The following is a 19318-nucleotide window of genomic DNA, read 5'->3' as shown; positions in this document are numbered from 1 at the left end:
CTAGGATTCTGGGAAATCATAGAGGAGGGCAATCACATGTTCCTGGAAATCCCTTCCATCACACCTAGCAATATGCAGAGGCCAAACAGTCATGCAGTGTAATCTGATTGGGCAAACATTTACTGACAGCCTTGTGCACAGCACACCACCAGCTTACAGCGAAGGCAATGAAAACATGAGTCCTGTCACCATGGAAGTGTCTTTGATGGAAAGAATCAGACGGCGTTTGATCTGTGATATGGCTTGCCGAGAACATCGTAAGATAGAGTTCTGAGAACCCCAGACCTGCAGCTGGTCACACTCTCCGAAGCAGACGGTATTGAAGCCTGACCCTAGAAAGCCTGTGACAAACCTCCCACACTCTGAAGACCAGGTTGGGCTGGGTAATAGAAATCATGTTGACTTTGCCTCAGGGTTAGTTGGAACCAAGAGCCGTGGGTTTTATATACCCATGCAAACGGTGAGAAAAATAACAGCAGGGCAAACAGCTATTGGCATAGAGCCTCAGCCCCAAGCAGCAAAACAGGGAAAGGCTTGTACTATATCATGAAGCATTGAGGAGTAGATGCTGGACATGGGACCTGAGAGGTGACAGTCGTGAGTCCTTGAGACTCTTCTGAGCTCAGATTGTTTCTAATGGCTGATCCTGGAACCAGAGCCCGACAGCAGGCCTTGTTAACCTGACCTAAGTAAGAGAGGCCTGCAGGCTCAAATCCTGGCATCCCCAAAGCGCACACAGTCAGCAAACCAGGCTAGCACAGGATGTCCTATGACGTCACAACTGGTTAGGACAGAATGGGATCCCCGCCTGGCAAACCCATGCCCACCACCCCCCACCCATGACTGTATCACCATCACATTCAAAACAAACATGGCAGAATGACCGGCAAGAAGCGTGGCTCCAACCTTTTCTCGTGCAGGGCCTAAGTTTCCTTTTGGGGAGTTACAGGCCTCCCCTTAAACTCAGCCCTAAGCATCGAGCTGTCTAGAAGGCATTTGGCTTTGAACTTGAGGTGAAAAGGAAACAGGGAGTCTGTCCTCAACAGCTCCAGCTCAGGACCTGCTCAACATGGGACAGAGGAAGTACTGGGAACAGGCTCACACTGAAGCCTTCTGGAATAGGCACCTGCTGTCTCTTCTGTCCCTAAAAGTATAGCCAAAGCCCTTTCACGAGAGAAATCACCTGTCACATAACTAATAGGTATGCTTGTCTCTGACTTCCAGTGTCCCCAAAGATGACTGGGAAACAGAGTGAGTCTGAGGCCAGACTTCTGGGCCAGCTCCAGGGCAAGGGCCACTGGCTCCAGGCTCACTATCCTCCTCATCCCACAGTACCCTTGGTTCAGGGGCTGGTGGTTGCAGGAGCTACTAGTCCCAATCTCTAGAGACCACTAAGAGAATCTTTCCTCTCACACTGAAGATGAGGCAAAGTTAGATTCTCTCCAAGAGACAACCCTACCTCTGAGGCGAATGGCAGGCAGAGCCTCAGGGTGGGTCAGCTAAACACCAGGCAATGGCAAGCCTGCCTCAAATGATCTTTCACTGGCATCTGGGAGCCTGAGTTCTAGCTCATGGTGGCCCTGGGGCTCCTTGCTGACCTTAAAGACTTTAAAGAGAAAGCCGCGGGCTCTGTCTGGTGACAGAGCAGCCTAAGTGCCCTGCACATGGCCAGGACACATTCAATTAGGGTCATAAGGCAGTTAAGTGGAGACACTGGCAGCATCAACAAGCTTCCCGGTGGAGATGTAAACGTGTGGGGTTTGACTGAGCCATGCCATCCCCGAGTGCCTCCTGAGAAGACTTCAGCTGCAGGGTGCCACAGACCCGAGGGAAGGAGAAGTCAGAGCCTCCTAAAAGGATCAGCTGTGGTCTCCACACATGACAGCCCATTCACGCTGAGTGGGGGTGGGGAGTGCACCTAGCAGTGACTTTCTCCAGGAGCCTGAAAGCTTGGGCATCTTCTGCTTTGGCCCTGATGGGGAAGGTCCGAACTGTAGTTTCTGAGCTCTGAGAACCCATCTGCCACTGACTAGCTCATGTGGCCTGTGTTTGGTTTTGCCACAGAATTCACATCCTATAAAATCTTGGTGTTTCCAGATGGGTGGTTTTCAGTTATCTTCACAAGGCTGTGGCACCCATTGTCATGAGCAGGATCCAAAAGGCTGCCACCTTCCTCAAGAGAAACCTCCCACCTGCGAGAAGCCCCTCACCCATATCCTACCCTGGGTTGTTTGAGGCCTTTCAGGGACCGTCTGACAGACAAACACAGCAATCATTACAGAACCTAAAGGGGCTGTTTTTTTGTTGAGAACACATCCAAGGCAAGCAGAGCAGGGTAGGTCCGAGCTACCCTTGGGGGTAGATGGGGTTGGGGGATAGATGGGTTTGAGCTGAGTTTGATCCCATGGGCTTACATGGTGGAAGGAGGCAAGTTGACCTCTGACTTTCTCATGTGCACTGTGGTGCACACACACACACACACACACACACACACACACACACACACTTGAGAGAGTGAGAGAGAGACAGAGACAGAGAGAGGTAAATGAAGTCAGAACTAAGCATCTCCATATGAAGATATCCAAGATATCCATGTGAACTGAAGGAACTAAGAAAATAAATTTCTAACACAGATAATACATATTTAAATACAATTGTATATGTATGGGGACTAGCTTTTCATAACACTTTAGAGTTTCAGAGATTCAAGAAGAGGTCATGACATGGGGGACAATGGCAGATCTGTGAAAGAGAAGAGCAAATCCAGAAATGAGCCACTCACAGAGAAATGGAGTTGGGGGATCACATGCTCCCCTGGAGACATGGCCTGGGGATGATAGCTGGCCACATGGGGAAAAAAAACTCATTCCTATCCCTAAATTAGAGCAAAATTAGTTCCATACAAAATGCATTAAAGGAAAACAAAGGCTACTTAATTTTTAAATGATCTTGGTAAGGGAATGGCCCCTTTGAGCTAAACTATGACATGGAAAGAGAAGCCTGTCAAGTCTGACACGTAGCCTCTTAGATGTTCTGAGACATGAAACATGCCTTGGGCAAAGTGAGGACAATATTTGCAAAGTTTCCTACAAAATGTTAATGCCTGATACACAAGGGATATGTTATAAGTAGGAAAAGAACAAACAGCTCAGTACAAAAGTTGACAGGGATTATCAGCAGGAATCCCACACTAACCAAGTGTGGTACACACCTCTGATCCTGGTATCCAGCAGGTTGAGGCAGGATGATCAAGGTTTTGAGGGCAGCTTTGGTTACATAGTGAAATCTCTCCCTCTCTCTCTCTCTCTCTCTCTCTCTCTCTCTCTCTCTCTCTCTCTCTCTCTCCTCTCTTGTTTGTGTCTGTCTGTCTGTCTTTCTCTCACACATGTGTGCCTGAACACACACACACACACACACACACCACACCCACATACACACACACTTAAAATTAAATCTATGAAAAGAGGCTCCGTTCTTGCCTATTGGATTCAAGTACCTGTGTTGGTGCAAAAACTACGTCAGTTTGACTTGGGGAAGATGCCCTACAGATATCTGTCTAACCATGAAGAAAGAGGGAAAGGATGAATATTCTGCTGTATGAATCGGTGGCAGAAGTGAACTGTGACACCTTTCAATTGGGATTGCTTGAAAATACATAGCACTGGATTGGGGTCACAAACCAAGCCATAGGATGCACACACAAGAGGACCTGGATTCAGTCACCAGGATCCACATTAGGGCATGGTGGGCTATAGCTGTAATCTCGGCACCGGGGAGGAGGAAACAGAAGCTCCTCTGAGATCGCTGTTGAGTCAGTTTAGCTGGGTTTATGAGCTCCAGGGTCAGTGAGCTATATCTCAAGTGGCATTGACCTCTTGCCTTCACATGCATATACAGGGGTACAAGCATCTGTCCAGGGAAGAAGGACAAGAAAGGGCGTCAGAAAGGATGCCCAGATGGTGGGAAGGAAAGTCCCCATGTGGCTCAGACTGTACCGTGTTTAGAGTGGATAGCTAGGACAGATATTCATAATGAGCAAAAACACAGCAAACTCTGCTTGGGTCATAGACCTAGCCACACTGAAAGGCTCATTCCTCTCTGCCAGAGAGTTCAAGGAACACATTCATAAATGCTACACAGAAAACCGAGAAAAGAAAAAAACGGGGCAACGACTAACTGAAGGAAAAATGAATTGAAGAAAAGATAATTAATCATAGTGCAATACAGAGTTCATCTTGGGACAATATTTACAATGTCAATAATAAATCCCAGGCTAACGAAGACAAGCAATGCAACTGTAAAAGTCTACTAGGATCTGTGGACAGTACACCCCAAGACCTCAGTAGATACCTGAAGCTGGAGAGAAAACCAAACTTGATGCATATGTACCCATGATACAATGTAGTTTATGAAACAGACACTAAGAGATTAATAATGACAATGAAATACAATTCTAACAATGTCCTGTAATAAGATTAGTGTGGATGTTTCCTCTCCCTCCTCAATATCTCACTGTACTTTCCCCTTTTCACTTGAAGCATCTGTCAAGAATGATTTTTTAAAAACCACTGGAGCTGAAAGTGACCCCAAAGCCCATTTGAGGCAAGCAGTAGCGATCACTCCATCTTGCTGTGGGTGGTTCTGCAGGGCAGTCACACAGACAGACAGGACACACCCTAGTCCTTACCCAGCTGCCACTTTCGGGAACACATGGTCTCCATCATCCAGATGGGCAGGGCAGGCTCCAGCATGGCTATCCCCATGTTTGCAAAGCAGATGGAGCCTGCAGAGAGGGAGGAGTGTTAGTGTCCTTCTGCCTTCATAGTAAGTGTCTGTGATCACTTCAAACACAGACCCCACGGGCCCCAGCTCAGAGACCGTACTTCCATGAGATAAAAGCCAAACAGCGAGCCAAGAGGATAACAATGACTATTAGCTTTAATTTTAAGCAAGCCCATCCCCAGAGTGACAAAGTCTGTAACTGGAGAGAGTCTGTAACTGTAACTCTTTTGACTTAGCCCATCCACCTTTCAAATGAAGATAAAATGTTGCAGTTCACTAAGGAGGAGAGCTGCATGTAGCCGCTGGCAGACCACACACAACATGGGCCATGCTGGGGCTCTTCTGACTAGTTTTCATCTGCAATGGGCTTGGATAGTTTTCATTATCCCTGAGGTGTCAGAAGATCTAAGGGTCATGGTGCACTGGGGACACGCGTGCTGGGGACAGGTGTTTGCAGAGCCATATACACATAGAGAATCCATGCAGATCTTCATCATTTGTTAACCAAGCTCTGTAAACACAGAACCGCCTGGGAAAAGACACACAGAATGGCCCTCCATCATTCTAGAAGCGTCCTGTGCTGTGCTCTGTGGAACCTGTAATTTGCTAGAACAAATTCAAAGAAAGCTGTGCAAGTATAATGACCGTGTGCACAACTCATTCCTGGTGACATTTAACGGCGGAACATCTGAACGATCGGACTTCTCTTCCCACTCACCTCACTCCTCGCTCCCTCCACCACCACCACATGTAACATAGGAACTGTGCCTAGTTTAGCAGTGTTACTACATCTTTGATTTTCCTTCCATCACTGAGATTCCAAGAAGCAGTCACTGCCTGGCCTCAATTCAGGGAGTTTACATCTCTAGGGCCCCACTCTTCCAAACCCCTATTTTCCACCTAACCTTGACTCTGGAATGTTTCCTGTACCCTGTAGAGCCCGGGGCATGAAGAGACTGGTGCATCGACTTCCTAGCTCATACCCTAGGTGCCACCCTGGCTAATCACACAGAAGAAGGGTTCAACGAAAAACAGTCCAAAGCTTGGTTGACTGATTTTTCTTTTTCTTTCTTTTTTTGACAAAGTTTCATGTAGCCTAGGCAGGTCTTTCCTAGTACAGCCAAGGATGTCGCTGTACTGGGATTACAGGTAGGCGTTACCGTGCCAAGTTTAAGCAGTGTTAGGGAATGGACCAGGTTTTGTGCACACTAGAAAAGCTCTTTTCACTGAGCTATATTAGCAGCCCCCAACTTGTAGCATTGAAAAAGGCAGAATATAAATATTCTACAGAAGGCAAGACCTAGTTCTCTCAAACATTCTCAGTTGTCTTGTACGTCATGCCTTGCTTAGACAAATCATCCCCTCTCAGGCTGAGCCATACTGCAAGGCTGCCCAGAGGGCTACTTGCTGTTAGCAGCCTTATATCTGGGAAGAGAAGCCTAGGCCCAGCGAGAAAATAAGCTGTCTCCCCTGGGACAGACACACCAGAACCTCAGAGTGTTCTTTTAATCCATCTAGGCTCTATGTCCAAAGGTATAACTTCTCATGCTACAGGCAGAGAGGTCCCCTCCAGGGCTCAGTTCTCAGGCCAGACATGTACCCGAGACCAGCAAGCCCTTTCAAGGAAGTTCAAGGCCAAGTAGTGAGCCTTTAACATGAAGACAAGAAACAGGCAAGTATAATGCAGAATATCCCATGTCTCTGACCTCATATTCCCATCAGGCAAGGGAAAATCATCCCCACTGCCCACCCACCCCCTAAGAACTATCCTTAATTTTCAGAACCCAGGAGGCCCACCTGCAGCGATGAGGATATACGGGTCCTTCAGCAGGGTAGTTAGGGGTGTCCCCTTCTGACTCTGTCAGGCAAAAAGAGGGGTTAGAAAGAGTTCCCTGGGCCACCCTTTGGCCTTCACCGCCCAGTTGCTTACCTCTGGCTGCACCCGGGATGGCTGGAGCACGAAGAGCTGAACAGCTACAAAGGGAAAAGCACGGATGACCCCCTTGGAAAGCAGTTATGGCCCAAGCACATGCCATTACACAGGCCAAAGCCACAGCCACTCACCTCCATCCAAGAGCACCAGGGCAGCCAGAACCAGGAAGGGAGCTGTCTTCCCCACAAACTCATAGAGTATACTCCCAAAGGGGGGTCCCACTACAGAAAGAGAGATCCACAAGACAGCCATGGTAGGTGGTTCCTTACCCATAGGAGAAACACCCAGTTGGTTCTTACATTTTGTTCCCTAAAAGATCTGGGATACACACCCTACATACAGCTTAGCATCATGTTGAACTGCTCCCTAGGTTGGTTTTCGCCTAAGAAATGGGAAGAACACACAAAAGCATCCCCAAGACCAAGGGTCTAGAGTTGTGTGGGTTCTGTAGCACAGGACGCTCTACAGACTCATTTGCTACCAGCAGACATGGGAAACACCGGCTCCAGAGAGAAAGAAAATATCAAAGGCAGAGGAAAAGATCCAACTCTCCTTCAGGAAAAGTGTCTGTCCCCTGGCCTAGGATGTCAACTAGGGCAGGTGTAATGGCAGATACAGAAGGTTGGAAGTTTCTCTCAGATTATAACTCAGAATTATTATTATTGTTGTTATTATTATTTTGGCTTTTCAAGACAGTATTTCTCTGTAGCTTTGGGTCCTGTCCTGGAACTAGTTCTTATACACCAGGCTAGCCTTGAACTCACAGAGATCTGCCTGCCTCTGCCTCTCATGTGCTGGGATTAAAGGTATGTACGACCACCACCCGGCAATAACTCAGAATTTTTGAAAAGAAGGGATCTGACAGACTATCCTACTCAATTCTTTGTTTTATACTAGAGCCTAGTACAAGGTTTGGGGACAGAGGCCAGGGAAGCCCAGATCCTTCCTGAGAGGGACTCTGCTGCCCATTTCCCAAAGACTCTGTGGAGGTAAAAAAAAAAATAGAAATAGGAGGGCTGAATGCCTGTTCACAGGAGTGTGGACGTGGACTTGGTGTGGCCAGGACCAATGAGCAAGGAAAATTGTAACCCAGTGCCAAGAAGGTCCCAGCTGCAAGTGACTATTACCTACCTAAGACCCCCATGGCCAGGCCCCCCAAAGCGATCCCCATGGCGTTACCCCTCTCTTCGTCATCTGTGTACACGCTGGCCAGCATGCCCATTCCTAAGCAGAAGAAGATCCGGTTAGCGACCATGTTCTGGGAGTACCAAAAACATCATCCATGGCATTCTCCCTCCCAGCAGGCTAACCATCTTCCTGAGCCAACGAGACTGATGGAAGATAAGATTAGGCAGAATCCAGCAGGAAGGTTGGGCACCTTCTCCAAAATCTCCTCTACCCCTCTCTACCTCCAGTCCCAACATCAGTCTGCACAAGTGGCAGACAGGCTCCCCGCCCACCAGTGTTTTCACGCCTACCAGCCACGGATGAGCAAGAGGAGCCGATTCCCTGCAGAGACCTGGCAATCAGCAGGAAAGCGTAGCTGCTGGAGAAGGCAAACACTGCCAAGAGAAGAGGCCCAAGCCTCACGTCAAGGTCAGGCCCCTGCCCACAAGACAGGGATGTCGCAACATTGCGTGACCTGGAACACACCCTTAAACTAACGGATCTATCCATACTTGAGGCTGTGGGCTGCTCCATGAAGCGCTTTCTTCCTGTACTATTGCTAGTACAGCATCCCTCCTCCCCCAGTCTAGTCTGCTTCCCGGCTCACAAGAGACAGGACTTCTTCCAAGATCCATATGCAGAAGGCAAACAGCAGATACTTACTAACTGTTGAGATAAACATAATACAGAATCCAGCAAACATGGGAATCGGATAGCCAATTCTGAAAGACACAGACATGAAGAGTCCGATGACGGCTGGCTCTTTTTGTAAGGCTTTATATTGATTTTTCCAGGCGTTATCTGTTGGGGATCAGCTGGATAAGTGGTCTGTCGACTTGTCTGAAAATTCATATACTCAGGTTTCCTTCGTGACCTTTTCATGTTTGACTGTCTTAGAATATGAATACACTTATGGGCTGCCACTGTGAATGAAAATTCCTCTGGAATAAATGTTAACACAATATTGTCAAGTAACCCCAAACATATCTAAAAGATGAAGGGCCTGTTTCTGTCATCATCGTTATTATTATCATTAGTGTAGTCTTTGCAAGAACTTCCCCAAAGGGACATCTGTGGTCAGTAAAGCAGCTTCCCAGCCACCCCTGCCTGGAGGAAATGTCGCCCTGCTTTGATAAAAAGTTCATCAGATGAGTCACCTGGCAAGAGAAACAGCAACACCATGTCTAACAGGCATTAGAAATCAAGATGCTAAGATCTGCCTTTATGCTGACCACCCTGAGAGGCCATGTATCTCAAGCAAAAAGTCTAAGTCCAAGTTGTTTGTTAGGACCGACATCCACAGAGGATTCAGGACCTATGTCCACTGAACATCCTGGTACCAGTTCACATTGTATCAGAATGGCATATGTCTGCTCTAATACCTACCCCCTTCCCCACAACACATCCCAAGGCTAGTCTCCTTTGGTCTCCACAGACAGAAAAGGCTATCACCTTAAACCCAAATACAGAGAGGCTTTTATAGGCAACTGTCTACCAGGAAACCTGAAACAGAAAAGATTCTTGAGAAACTTTATCTGCTCCTCACTCGTGTGTGTGTGTGTGTGTGTGTGTGTGTGTGTGTGTGTGTGTGATGTTGGTCAGAAGTGACAACCTCCAGTGTCATCCACGAGAAGACCATCTCCCTCCTTTGAAATATCCCCTACTGCTCAGGAACTCCCCAAGCAAGCTAGACTTGCTGCCCAGCACGCCCCAGGAGTCCTCCTGGACCTGCTTCTCCAGGCCTGGGATTACAGCTGCATGTCACCAGGCCAAGCACAGGTTCTAGGGACCAAACTCAGGTCTTCATGCTATTAAGGCAAGTGCTTTACTGACTGAGCCATTTCTACACCCTCTCTCCCCTCCATTCCTGCTGAGCCATCTCTCCAGCCTCTCCCCTCCATTCCCGCTGAGCCATCTCTCCAGCCTCTCCCCTCCATTCCCGCTGAGCCATCTCTCCAGCCTCTCCCCTCCATTCCCGCTGAGCCATCTCTCCACCCTCTCCCCTCCATTCCCGCTGAGCCATCTCTCCAGCCTCTCCCCTCCATTCCCGCTGAGCCATCTCTCCACCCTCTCCCCTCCATTCCCACTGAGCCATCCCTCCACCCTCTCCCCTCCATTCTGCTCCATTTTCTCCTTTCCTCTGCTGTGTGGGCAGGAACATGGCAGCGGCCACCAAGAACCTCTGCCCTGGAGGTAATGCCAACTCTGCCTAAGCTACTGCCCTGTGTTTGGTTCTTCCATCCTAGGAAACTCATAGCTTCCCAGGCCTCTTCTCCCTCCAGCCTGGAAGCCCAGGGACCTGGAGAGGGACCAAATGAACCTCAGAAAGAAGGAAGTCAAGCATGCCATGTCCAGGCCTGCCGAGAAGGGTTCTTCTAGTCCAGACCATCATGCAGAGTGTCCTATCAGCACCTTCCTCTGAAGGATTTATACCCAGTCCCATGAGCGGCCACACAGCCACCCCAATGGCTTCCAAAAAGTACCACCTCCTCATTTCACAGATGGGGAAACCAAGACATGAAGAAGCAATATGTCAAATGTCATCTGGGCCAACTGCTCTTGCCCTCCAGGCCAGAGCTTTTCCTTGTGAATTTGGCAACCTCACTGGGTAAGCAGAGGCCATAGATGTGGTTTTGAATGGGATCTTTCAAACAGTTCTGTTGTGATAGATTGTGTGCCTGTGTGCAGGTGCGCGCCCACAGAGAGCCCAGAGGAAGATGCCAGCTGTCCTGTTACATCATTTTCTGCTGTATTCCCCTGAGACAGAGCCTCTCACCAAACTCGGTGCCCACCACCTCTGCTAAGGTAGCAAAGTGGTCAAGCGGTCACCTTCACAACACTGGTGCTCAGCCCCAAGTTAAAGAAGATTAAATGGGAACCTGTGGGACTCCACCCTCAGACTCTCTTAGCTCTTTGTATGCCCCCCCTTAGAGCACTGAGAGGTGAAGGGGACTCAACAACCTTCCTCCTTCCCCACAATGTCTCTGAAATGGGCAGCTACTCAAGCGACATTAGTCACCACCAACCGAGTTTTCTCTCTTGTCTCAACTCAATGCCATCTCAATTAAAGTATTGTTAGCAAAGCTAGATCTGATTCAGCAAGCCTGTATCCAAATGGCCTGTTATCAACCACTTGTGAGTCATGCTGGACCACGGTCATTCTCTACACAGTACCAGGGAACAATTGATCTGATTTGAATGTGACCAAAAATCACATATTGACTCCCCCAGAAAACATCTAGAATAATAGATGTTATACTGGCTGCAAAAACTAAAGAGTGGAGAAACCTTATGCCCTAGTTTGCTATCTAGTGCTATAGTGAACACCATGATCAAAAGCAGCTCGGGGAGGAAAGGGTTCGCTTGGCTTACAGGTCTCAATCACTGAGGGAAGCAGGAGCAGAGGCAGGAACTATGGAGGAATGATGCTTACTGACTTGCTGTCCGTGGCTTGTTCAGCCTGCTTTCTTATACAACCCAGGTCAGCGGTGGCATGACCCCGGGTCCCTCCCACATCAACCATTTGTCAGGAAAATGTCGGCAAAGGCTTGCCTAAGGGCCAGTCTGATGAAGACAATCTAACCAAGGTTCCCCTTTCCAAGGTAACTCTAGTTGGTGTCAAACAGACACTGACCAGCAGGCCCTCTAACAACTGATACTTCTGTAATGCTAAATGATCCTTTCTACAGACTCTTCTCAACCCCCTGAGACCACACTAGAGTCCCTTTAATCACTGTAAATGACAGAGAAGGATGTAAATGAGAACCCGGTAGAGTGTGACCTGTCACCGACAGAGGCCCCATCTTCCTTTCAATAATCTCTGCGACAGGAAATGAATGTCAAGAGACAGGAATATGTTAAAGTTGGTTCAGCGTTTAGGAAGTGAAAGCCTTAAGTCCAGCCTTGGGTCTGCTAGAGGATTATGCACCACACACCTGCCTGAGCCAGTCCTTGTGCTCTCAGGCGAATGCGCTAATTCTATTCCTGGTTCCTTCTGGCTTCAGTGTGAGAAGCCCTTTGTGAGCCCACTGTCCCCTCCCTACCCATCCCAGTAAAGTCGAGGATGGGAGATCCCTCCCTCAAACAGCTGGTTTCCCTGTCTGCCGATTGTCTGAAAAGGTCACCGCTTCTTTCTACAAAGCGTACTTCAGAACAAGCGGCCTAAGCTGGAGGGGGAAGAAAAACCCAGAAGATTCCGAAAAGCTTTCATGCCCTGCGGCTTCCAGCTTGTCATTCAGATGTTAGCTAAAGTCTGCAAGGAAAAACAACTGCTTTCAAATATACTAGGTAACTATGGAAATAAATTAAGCCACCGACACCAGCTTGATAAAAAGCAGACCACCCGGACAATGCCAGGCTACGAAGGAAGTGAAGGGAGTCGGCTCCCAGTGATGGAGTGGCCGCTCCTAGGCCATCTGCTAGCTCGAAACAGCACTTGGTTCTAAAGATGCAGCTACTATTTAAAGTGGATGCTGAACAAGTGAGAACAGGGCATCTACGTGCCGGGCTGGGGACCAAAGGTTGCTCATGCTTAGCGTCTGAACCTTAACCTTTTCACTATAAGGAGAGGGGAGGAGAGTGAGTGGGAGGGGAAGAGAGAGGCGGACAGAGCATACCTTTACCTGCTTTATAAGAGAGAAAGGTAGCCATATTTTAATATTGTTTGGCTTCACACATACATGCCTTTTATGTACAAACAATGTTGGGGTCACTAGCAGAGTCCTTCTGTCTCTTTTGATATATAGTTACCATTAAGAAATAAACAGTTCAACTAGAATTATAAAACAGATCGCTTCAGCAACCATTTTGGGCAAGCCTTGGCTACCTTTCAGTTTTCCTGTTTCATTTATACTTGGGCTACTGAATATTCCTGGCCACTGTGTGACAGGAAAGAGAAGGAAGGACACCTCACTTTGGAACATGTACTTACTTTCACGTATCTAAGCAGCATGGTTGCTTTGTGTTCTCAAAATTCAGTATGAGATAGTACCCCAATATTTCAAACAACAGACAAGGCGCCCATTATCGCTGTCACCGCATAAAAGCCACCGTGCTGATGCCGCCTTGGTCATGAATAGTAAAGTGGGAGTGGAGACGGCGATGTGGGGTGTCTGGGCTCACAGTGGACTCCTCTGAAGCTAACACAAGACAGGTATTAGAGAGGGGGTTCCTCTGGACAGATTTCTCCGTTTAGACTTAGGTGTGTCTAAGCCTGGGCCAGCTCACCTATGGAGCTGGGTGGGAAAGACTCAGACTGTCTTAGTATCTAAGTTCCCCACACAAGGATTAAAAAGTATGCTTTTACCCATTTCGTTTGGCCCAGAAGGAGCCCAAGGAGATGTTAAAGAGTAACAATTTTAAACCTGTGCTGAAACTGCAAACTGTATCCTATGGAGCAGGAAAGGATGGAGGGGAAATTAGAAACAAAGTGTGACTGCTCTGTTACACGATGAATGTGAGCGCTTCTTCCTCCCATGCCATACATTCCTAAAAATTTACCTCTAACATTCTAGGACTGGCTTCTTATAAAGCCGACAAGGTCTTCTTACGGCTCTGTCACCAGGAATCTCGGCGCCGCAATTCGCTCCCATTTAGGCAGGCGTGTTTACGGCACAAAATGTGAGTTACCCTCAACACGTTCAGCTCCTCGTGTCTGTCAGCGTTAAAACGCTGTTTACAGCACGGAAGACGTGAGTCATACCTCTTGTTGGTGACTGAAAGTGGGATCGGAACAAATTACATCAAGACTGTTTGCGGTGCCTCTCGTGAAGACTGGAAGGGCTACCCGGATGAACTTGTCCTTCATTGTTAGTCACTATCAGAACAAAGGTGGGGAGCAGGGCCTGTGAGTGGCCAGAGGAGCAGCAAGTCTCTAATCTGCATCTCCTGTGCTCGGAAAGTGATTTTAAAAATTTACAAACTACAGTAATTTTGAAGGGATAACAGAGTTCACCTGATCGCTCTGCATCAGTCAATACGAAAATGTTTGCATTTCTGCATTTCCAGGCAGCACAAGAAACCAAAAAGATAAAAATCATGTTTTAAACTTAATGCAATGCCCGGGCAAGCAGTTAGGGTTTGCTCTGTCTCATTTGCAGAGTAGATCGCTCACCATGAGATTAGACTGCAGTTCACAAGCTCAAAGTAAAATTGGGATTTTCTTGGAAGACAGTCTGAGACACAGACATAAGTAGCTTCAATCCTAAGCTTTAGGGCAGTGGTTCTCAACCTTTCTAATGCCGCGGTGCTGAGACCCTTTAATACCTTTCTTTATGTTGTGGTGCCCCCCCAAACCATAAAATTATTTTGTTGCTACTTCATAACAATAATTTTGCTGCTGTTATGAGGTGTAATGTAAATATCCCGGTTTCTGGATGTTCTTAGTTGACCCTGTGAAAGAGTTGTTTGATCCCAGGATCACGACCCACACGATGAGAACCTCACCTTTAGGGGATGGTTAAGAGGGGAAAGTCTCACTGGCTTTAAACAGCTGCTTCTTAAAGACATGAGTAAAATTTAATGTTTTCATTTAATAGGTTTTAATACCTATATTGGGATTCTGAAAGCGGTTTGTTTGTGACTCTTGTTTGGAGGATTGGAATTTTCACCTCATTTCAGCAAGCTGGCTAAGTATTACCCAGTGCCTAGTCGTGTTCCTGCCTAAGTGATTGGAAGGGCATTATTGTGATAATGTCCTCAATTTTCCCATATAGTATTCGAGCTGCTTGCTCTGTCAGAACACCGAACCCTGAGCCATTTTTCTGTAATTATACCAGACGCATTTAAAGAACTGCTCTTAGTCTCGAGAAAGAAAGGAAACAAACCTGTGACTCCGAAGCTCTGTTTGGTTTTGTCCTGGAGGACAGAGGAGGGGCAGAATGTCACATCCATAATGGGGCCTCTCAGTGGGTGCACACTCAGCCATGCCCAGGATTATTTGCTTAGCACGCTTTGTATGGAAGCCGCGCGGTATTGCTCGGAAGCCAGGAGGGCTGGCTGGAGCCTGGGTGGTTAACACAGGCTCGGTAGCAGGAGCTGGTCCACAATATCACACTACAACAGAAGTGAGCTCTCTCTGTGTGAGTGTGTGTGTGTGTGTGTGTGTGTGTGTGTGCAACAGCAGCAGCCTATGTGCCTAAGCACAGCTGGTGCTGGGGGAAGCAAACCTCTGTGATCCCTCTGGAGGTCACCCCAGGCCTTCTTAGCTCACAGACCTTGAAACCCAGAGAAGCACAGGGTTTCTACTCTTACTGGGCCTTTGTTTAGCTCTCTACTGTAGTTGGTATTGTCAATGCTCTATAGCATTTGAGTATGGGGCCCACACTTTCACTTTGCACTGTACCCCACAAACTGTCTGGACACTCTTGCTCCCTACTGCTTGGCTCACAGATTCTTCATTCTGTGACTCCAGGACCTGAAATAATTCACTTCTCCTATAGTAAAACCTGTGTCTCTGGTCTAGCACTTGGGGCCTTGTAGCTTCACCTAGGGACCCCTTCTTGATCTCTCCCCAGCATCACCTCATCTCTCTCCCTGTTAGCATCACCCCATTCTCTAAGCTCTTGCCTTTGCCTTTTCTTGTCTGTGTTACAGCTATGGACTTGAAATGATGGTCACTCCCCTCTCCACCACTGTAAAAAGAAGAGACAGAATCTTGCTTATGTAGCTCAGGCGAGACTACTATTTACTATGTAACCTAGACTGGCCTTTAACTCAAGGTGGTCCTCCTGGATGGGTCTCCTCTATGACGGAATCATAACCTAACTCCACTAACTCTCACTCCTCACAGCTGACATCTTCAGGATGTCACTGTCCTGGGCTTTGAGTCTCCAAGTACAAGACAGAACCAGGCTACCTCGGCTGTAGAAGGACGCTTGCTGATGGCTGCCCACAATGGAGACAAAGATGCCAAAGAATTCATAACTTCTAGGTTAACTCAAAACCAACTTCAGCAGCTTGGGTTCTCAGACAATAGTCTCCATTCTCTTCCAGGGGAGTGTGGGGGAAAATGGAGTGTACCGCCTCCCCTCCTGAAAGCTAGGATTAGTCACGGGTTAGCCATGCCCATTTACGCAGAACTGGAGACTGAACCCAGGGCTTCGTGTATACTAGGTGAGCACTCCACCTGCTGGGCTGCAGCCCCAGCCCTAACCTTAGCTTTCTCTGTCTAATCACAGAGGTGGGAATCCACCTGACCACAATGACCCTGCAATCCAAGAGTTTGACAGAATCAAACTGAGCATTTAGAAGAACCGATGTTTTCTTCCCTCCTCTGACATGTTTCCTATATTAGTACTTTTGAGGCAACAGGTGCAAAGACAGGTGGAGTCAATATGGAATCCTGGTTACTGAGGATGAAGTCACCGTGCTCAGGTGTTTGGTTTCCCTGGTCCATCATCCCCCAATTCTCCACATTCTGACAAATGAGCGAGCAGCAGGACGCAGCAGCTAGAATGAGCATAATCTCACTCTTCGTCTGAGGCACACAGCTTACCTGTTGGTCAGCAATCCTATGAATGGGTTGGTAAGGAGCTGGACAGTAGCTTTGGAGGCAAACAGCAACCCAACTTGTACATTTTCGTTCAGGAGGTCTTTGTCTTCGCTTGGACAGTCAGAAGGGACAGTGGATGTGTTGGTCACCATGTGCTGTGTGGCAATGGTCTTGTATGGCTGCTCCCCTGGGAAGCCCCCGGTGGCATTCCCAGTGGAATTCCCGGTGAATGAAATGGTAGAGTTGTCATAGTAGGAGAATATGCCCTGGATGCTTCCCAAGGTGGAGGCTGTGAGTGCTGGCTTAGTGGTCTGGATTTCTGTAGTGTTTTTCTCATGCTTAATGCTGTACAGGTAACTGGGAATGATGGGAACTGGGTGGGGACAAGGGTGGGGAGAGAAATAATTATCACATCAGAACCTTTTCTGAGACAAAAGCCATCAAAATTCAGGTCGTGTGAAAAGCCAAATGAAACCCAGAAAAGTGGGCCATGTACCCCAGAAAAGGAAACCATGTTCAGAGGACATGCTGGAACAGTTTCATATTGCTTAGTCTGGGGGAGGGGAATAGATAGATAGATAGATAGATAGATGATAGATAGATAGATAGATGATAGATAGATAGATAGATAGATAGATAGATAGATAGATAGATAGATATCTCTGGATACAGAGATGTCTGTCATTACAGCATTCCTTCAGAGGACTATGCTGGAAAGACGGAACACTCTCTGAAGTAAGTCAGTGCTGACCTTGGGTCAGAGAGGTTGGACAGACTTTGAAATGGACAAAGCAAGGAAACGGACATCTAAAGTCCATTACGTACTTGGGTGTAGGGGAGAAAACCAACCCTTTCAGACAGTGGTAAAATGGACGTTCTCAACAGACCAACTCTACCATGTGTTTGGGGATCTTCAGGTTTTCATGGCCCTCACTGAGAATCCCTTAGACTTCTATCATGGAAAAGCAAAGCTGCTTAACATTCTAGAAGCTCTGAGCACACCAGGAACGTGGGGGCATTGGAGGCAAAGGGCAGCTGAAACCCTGATGCCCTGAGATGAAAATACCATGGAGATCCTCTCAGAGCCTGCAAGTCGGGGGCGGGGGGGGGGGGGGGGGGGGGGGGGATGACTCACCACCGGAGAGTCTGAATGAAAACCTAATGTTTCTGTTTCATTGAAAGTTGGTTTTCGAAAAGCCCATTAGGTCTTTGGCCATGCTAACCCTCGAGCAAAGCACCTGGCTTTCAGCTTTCTTTTCTCCTTTGTTGTGTATTCGTTTTGGCTTTTCTGTTTTAAGATGGGCCACGTGTAGCCCAGGTTGGCCTTAGTCTGAGGGGCGAAGAGGCCTGGTTTTGAACCATTCAGTCTGAACCTGTCATTTTAGGAGGGGGTATCACACCCACACATTGGCAGCCGCTCCCTCACACACCTAAATATCGCTTGCTTTACTTCAGAGCTAGACAGCGACGTGCTCACCCGGTCCTCCACCAACTGCTCACCCACCTTTCAGTAGCCTAGTAACTAGAGGGCGGCTGCAGCTCAGCACATTGCTTCACTTAGACAGAAATCTTTTTCATCGCAGTCAAAGTGGGCAAAGGGAAGCAGGCAGTTATCAGGAGGAAACACAACTTCTGCTGCTTATCGGGTGTCATGGGTTTTGACCTGCCCTCCAGGAAAGTGAAGCCACAAGTGCAGCTCCCGGGAGCAGGGGGCGAGGCAGGCTGGTATTCAAGGATGGGTTTTTGTTTTGTTTTATACAGCTCCTTCAACTTTTGGGGCCGGCAAAGCTGCTCAGATAAACTGGGGTATGTGGGGTGTGGAGGACAGGTTGCCGGGGACGAGCTGCCTGGACCCGGACTAGGGGTGCCGGGGAGCAGGGGCTAGATGATGAGGATGAGGTATTGGGGACGCAGTGCCAGAGCCAGGGTTGCTGAGGACCGATGCCAGGGACCCAGTATCACGGACAGGGATGCGGGGGATCGGATGGTTGGGACGCGAGGGCCGTACGTACCCACGACGGTGAGCAGCATGTTGTCCAGCAGCAGCGCGAGGAACACGATGAACAGGATCAGCTTGCGCGAGTGGCGGCTGTCCCGCAGCCATCGCAGCAGAGCCATCTCGCTCAGGGCCATGGCTCTGCTGTGCTGCAGGTGCGGGTGCGGTCAGTGACTGGGACAGCCAAGGTCCCGCGCCACACGAAGCCCAAGGAGTCGCGTCTACCAGCGGTGGCGCGGGACGACCGGGAGCACCTGGCTCCGCTCACGCGTCCATCCGGATAAACGTCCCTAGGAGAGCCTCCAGAGCCGTCGGGGACCCGACCTGGGACCCGGGGACGCTGCCCCTCACAGCCGCGCCCAAGACCCCCCTGCTCAGCTTGGGTCCCGGGATCCCTAGACCCCGCCCACTGCCTTAGAGGACCCCAGAGGGGGGTCTCTGTCCTCCCGGGTCTCGCGTACCTCCCGGTCGCCTGCGAATGCCTGCTGGGTTCTTGCGCCACACTGTCCGGCCTCGGTCCGTGTGTCCCTGCGGCTCCAGGTCGCCTTCTCCGCCCCAGCGCCCCAGAGCCCTGCTCAGTTTACCCAGTCCAGCTCTGACGTCACGGACAGCGCGGAGCGGGGGCGGGGGGCTGGGGCGCTGGCCTCCGCCCACCCAGAGCCGCCTCTTGTCCCCAGCCTGGACTCCGTCACGCGCCCATCCTGACGGACCTCGGGGACTTGTGTAGGGAAGGAGTGGGGAGGGGAGTCGAGAAGGGAGCTGCAGGGGCTTCAGAGGACAGCGTCAGGAGTTCAGAACAAGGAGTCAAGGGTCCCTGGAGAAAGAGTCATGGTCAAGGGTGTGCAGGTACTCGGACTTTCTTCCATCTCTAGGAGAGGCCAGAAGAAATTGTGTGGGTCTTTGAGCCACCATGTCCATGAAGTGGCCGCAGATGGCGGGAATGAAGGCT

At 48.9% G+C, this 19318-nt stretch overlaps 1 protein-coding gene across 1 annotated transcript in view; it reads right to left on the bottom strand.

Moving 5' to 3' along the window:
- Positions 1-18506, bottom strand: part of Slc18a2 (solute carrier family 18 member A2) — a 30006-nt gene extending 11500 nt beyond the window's left edge. The window contains exons 1-9 of the mRNA XM_038324959.1: positions 18386-18506; positions 16377-16746; positions 8546-8604; positions 8194-8277; positions 7847-7939; positions 6847-6936; positions 6713-6756; positions 6580-6640; positions 4688-4783 (exon numbers count right to left, since the gene is read on the bottom strand). Of these exons, the coding sequence (XP_038180887.1) occupies positions 4688-4783; positions 6580-6640; positions 6713-6756; positions 6847-6936; positions 7847-7939; positions 8194-8277; positions 8546-8604; positions 16377-16746; positions 18386-18506 (1018 nt within the window). The remainder of the gene's footprint in view (positions 1-4687; positions 4784-6579; positions 6641-6712; positions 6757-6846; positions 6937-7846; positions 7940-8193; positions 8278-8545; positions 8605-16376; positions 16747-18385) is intronic.
- Between the last annotated feature and the right edge of the window lie 812 nt (positions 18507-19318).

Source organism: Arvicola amphibius, chromosome 1 (genome assembly GCF_903992535.2).
Source record: "Arvicola amphibius chromosome 1, mArvAmp1.2, whole genome shotgun sequence".
In the NCBI taxonomy this organism is placed as follows: Eukaryota; Metazoa; Chordata; class Mammalia; order Rodentia; family Cricetidae; genus Arvicola; species Arvicola amphibius.
This window is presented reverse-complemented; position numbering and strand designations above follow the sequence as displayed.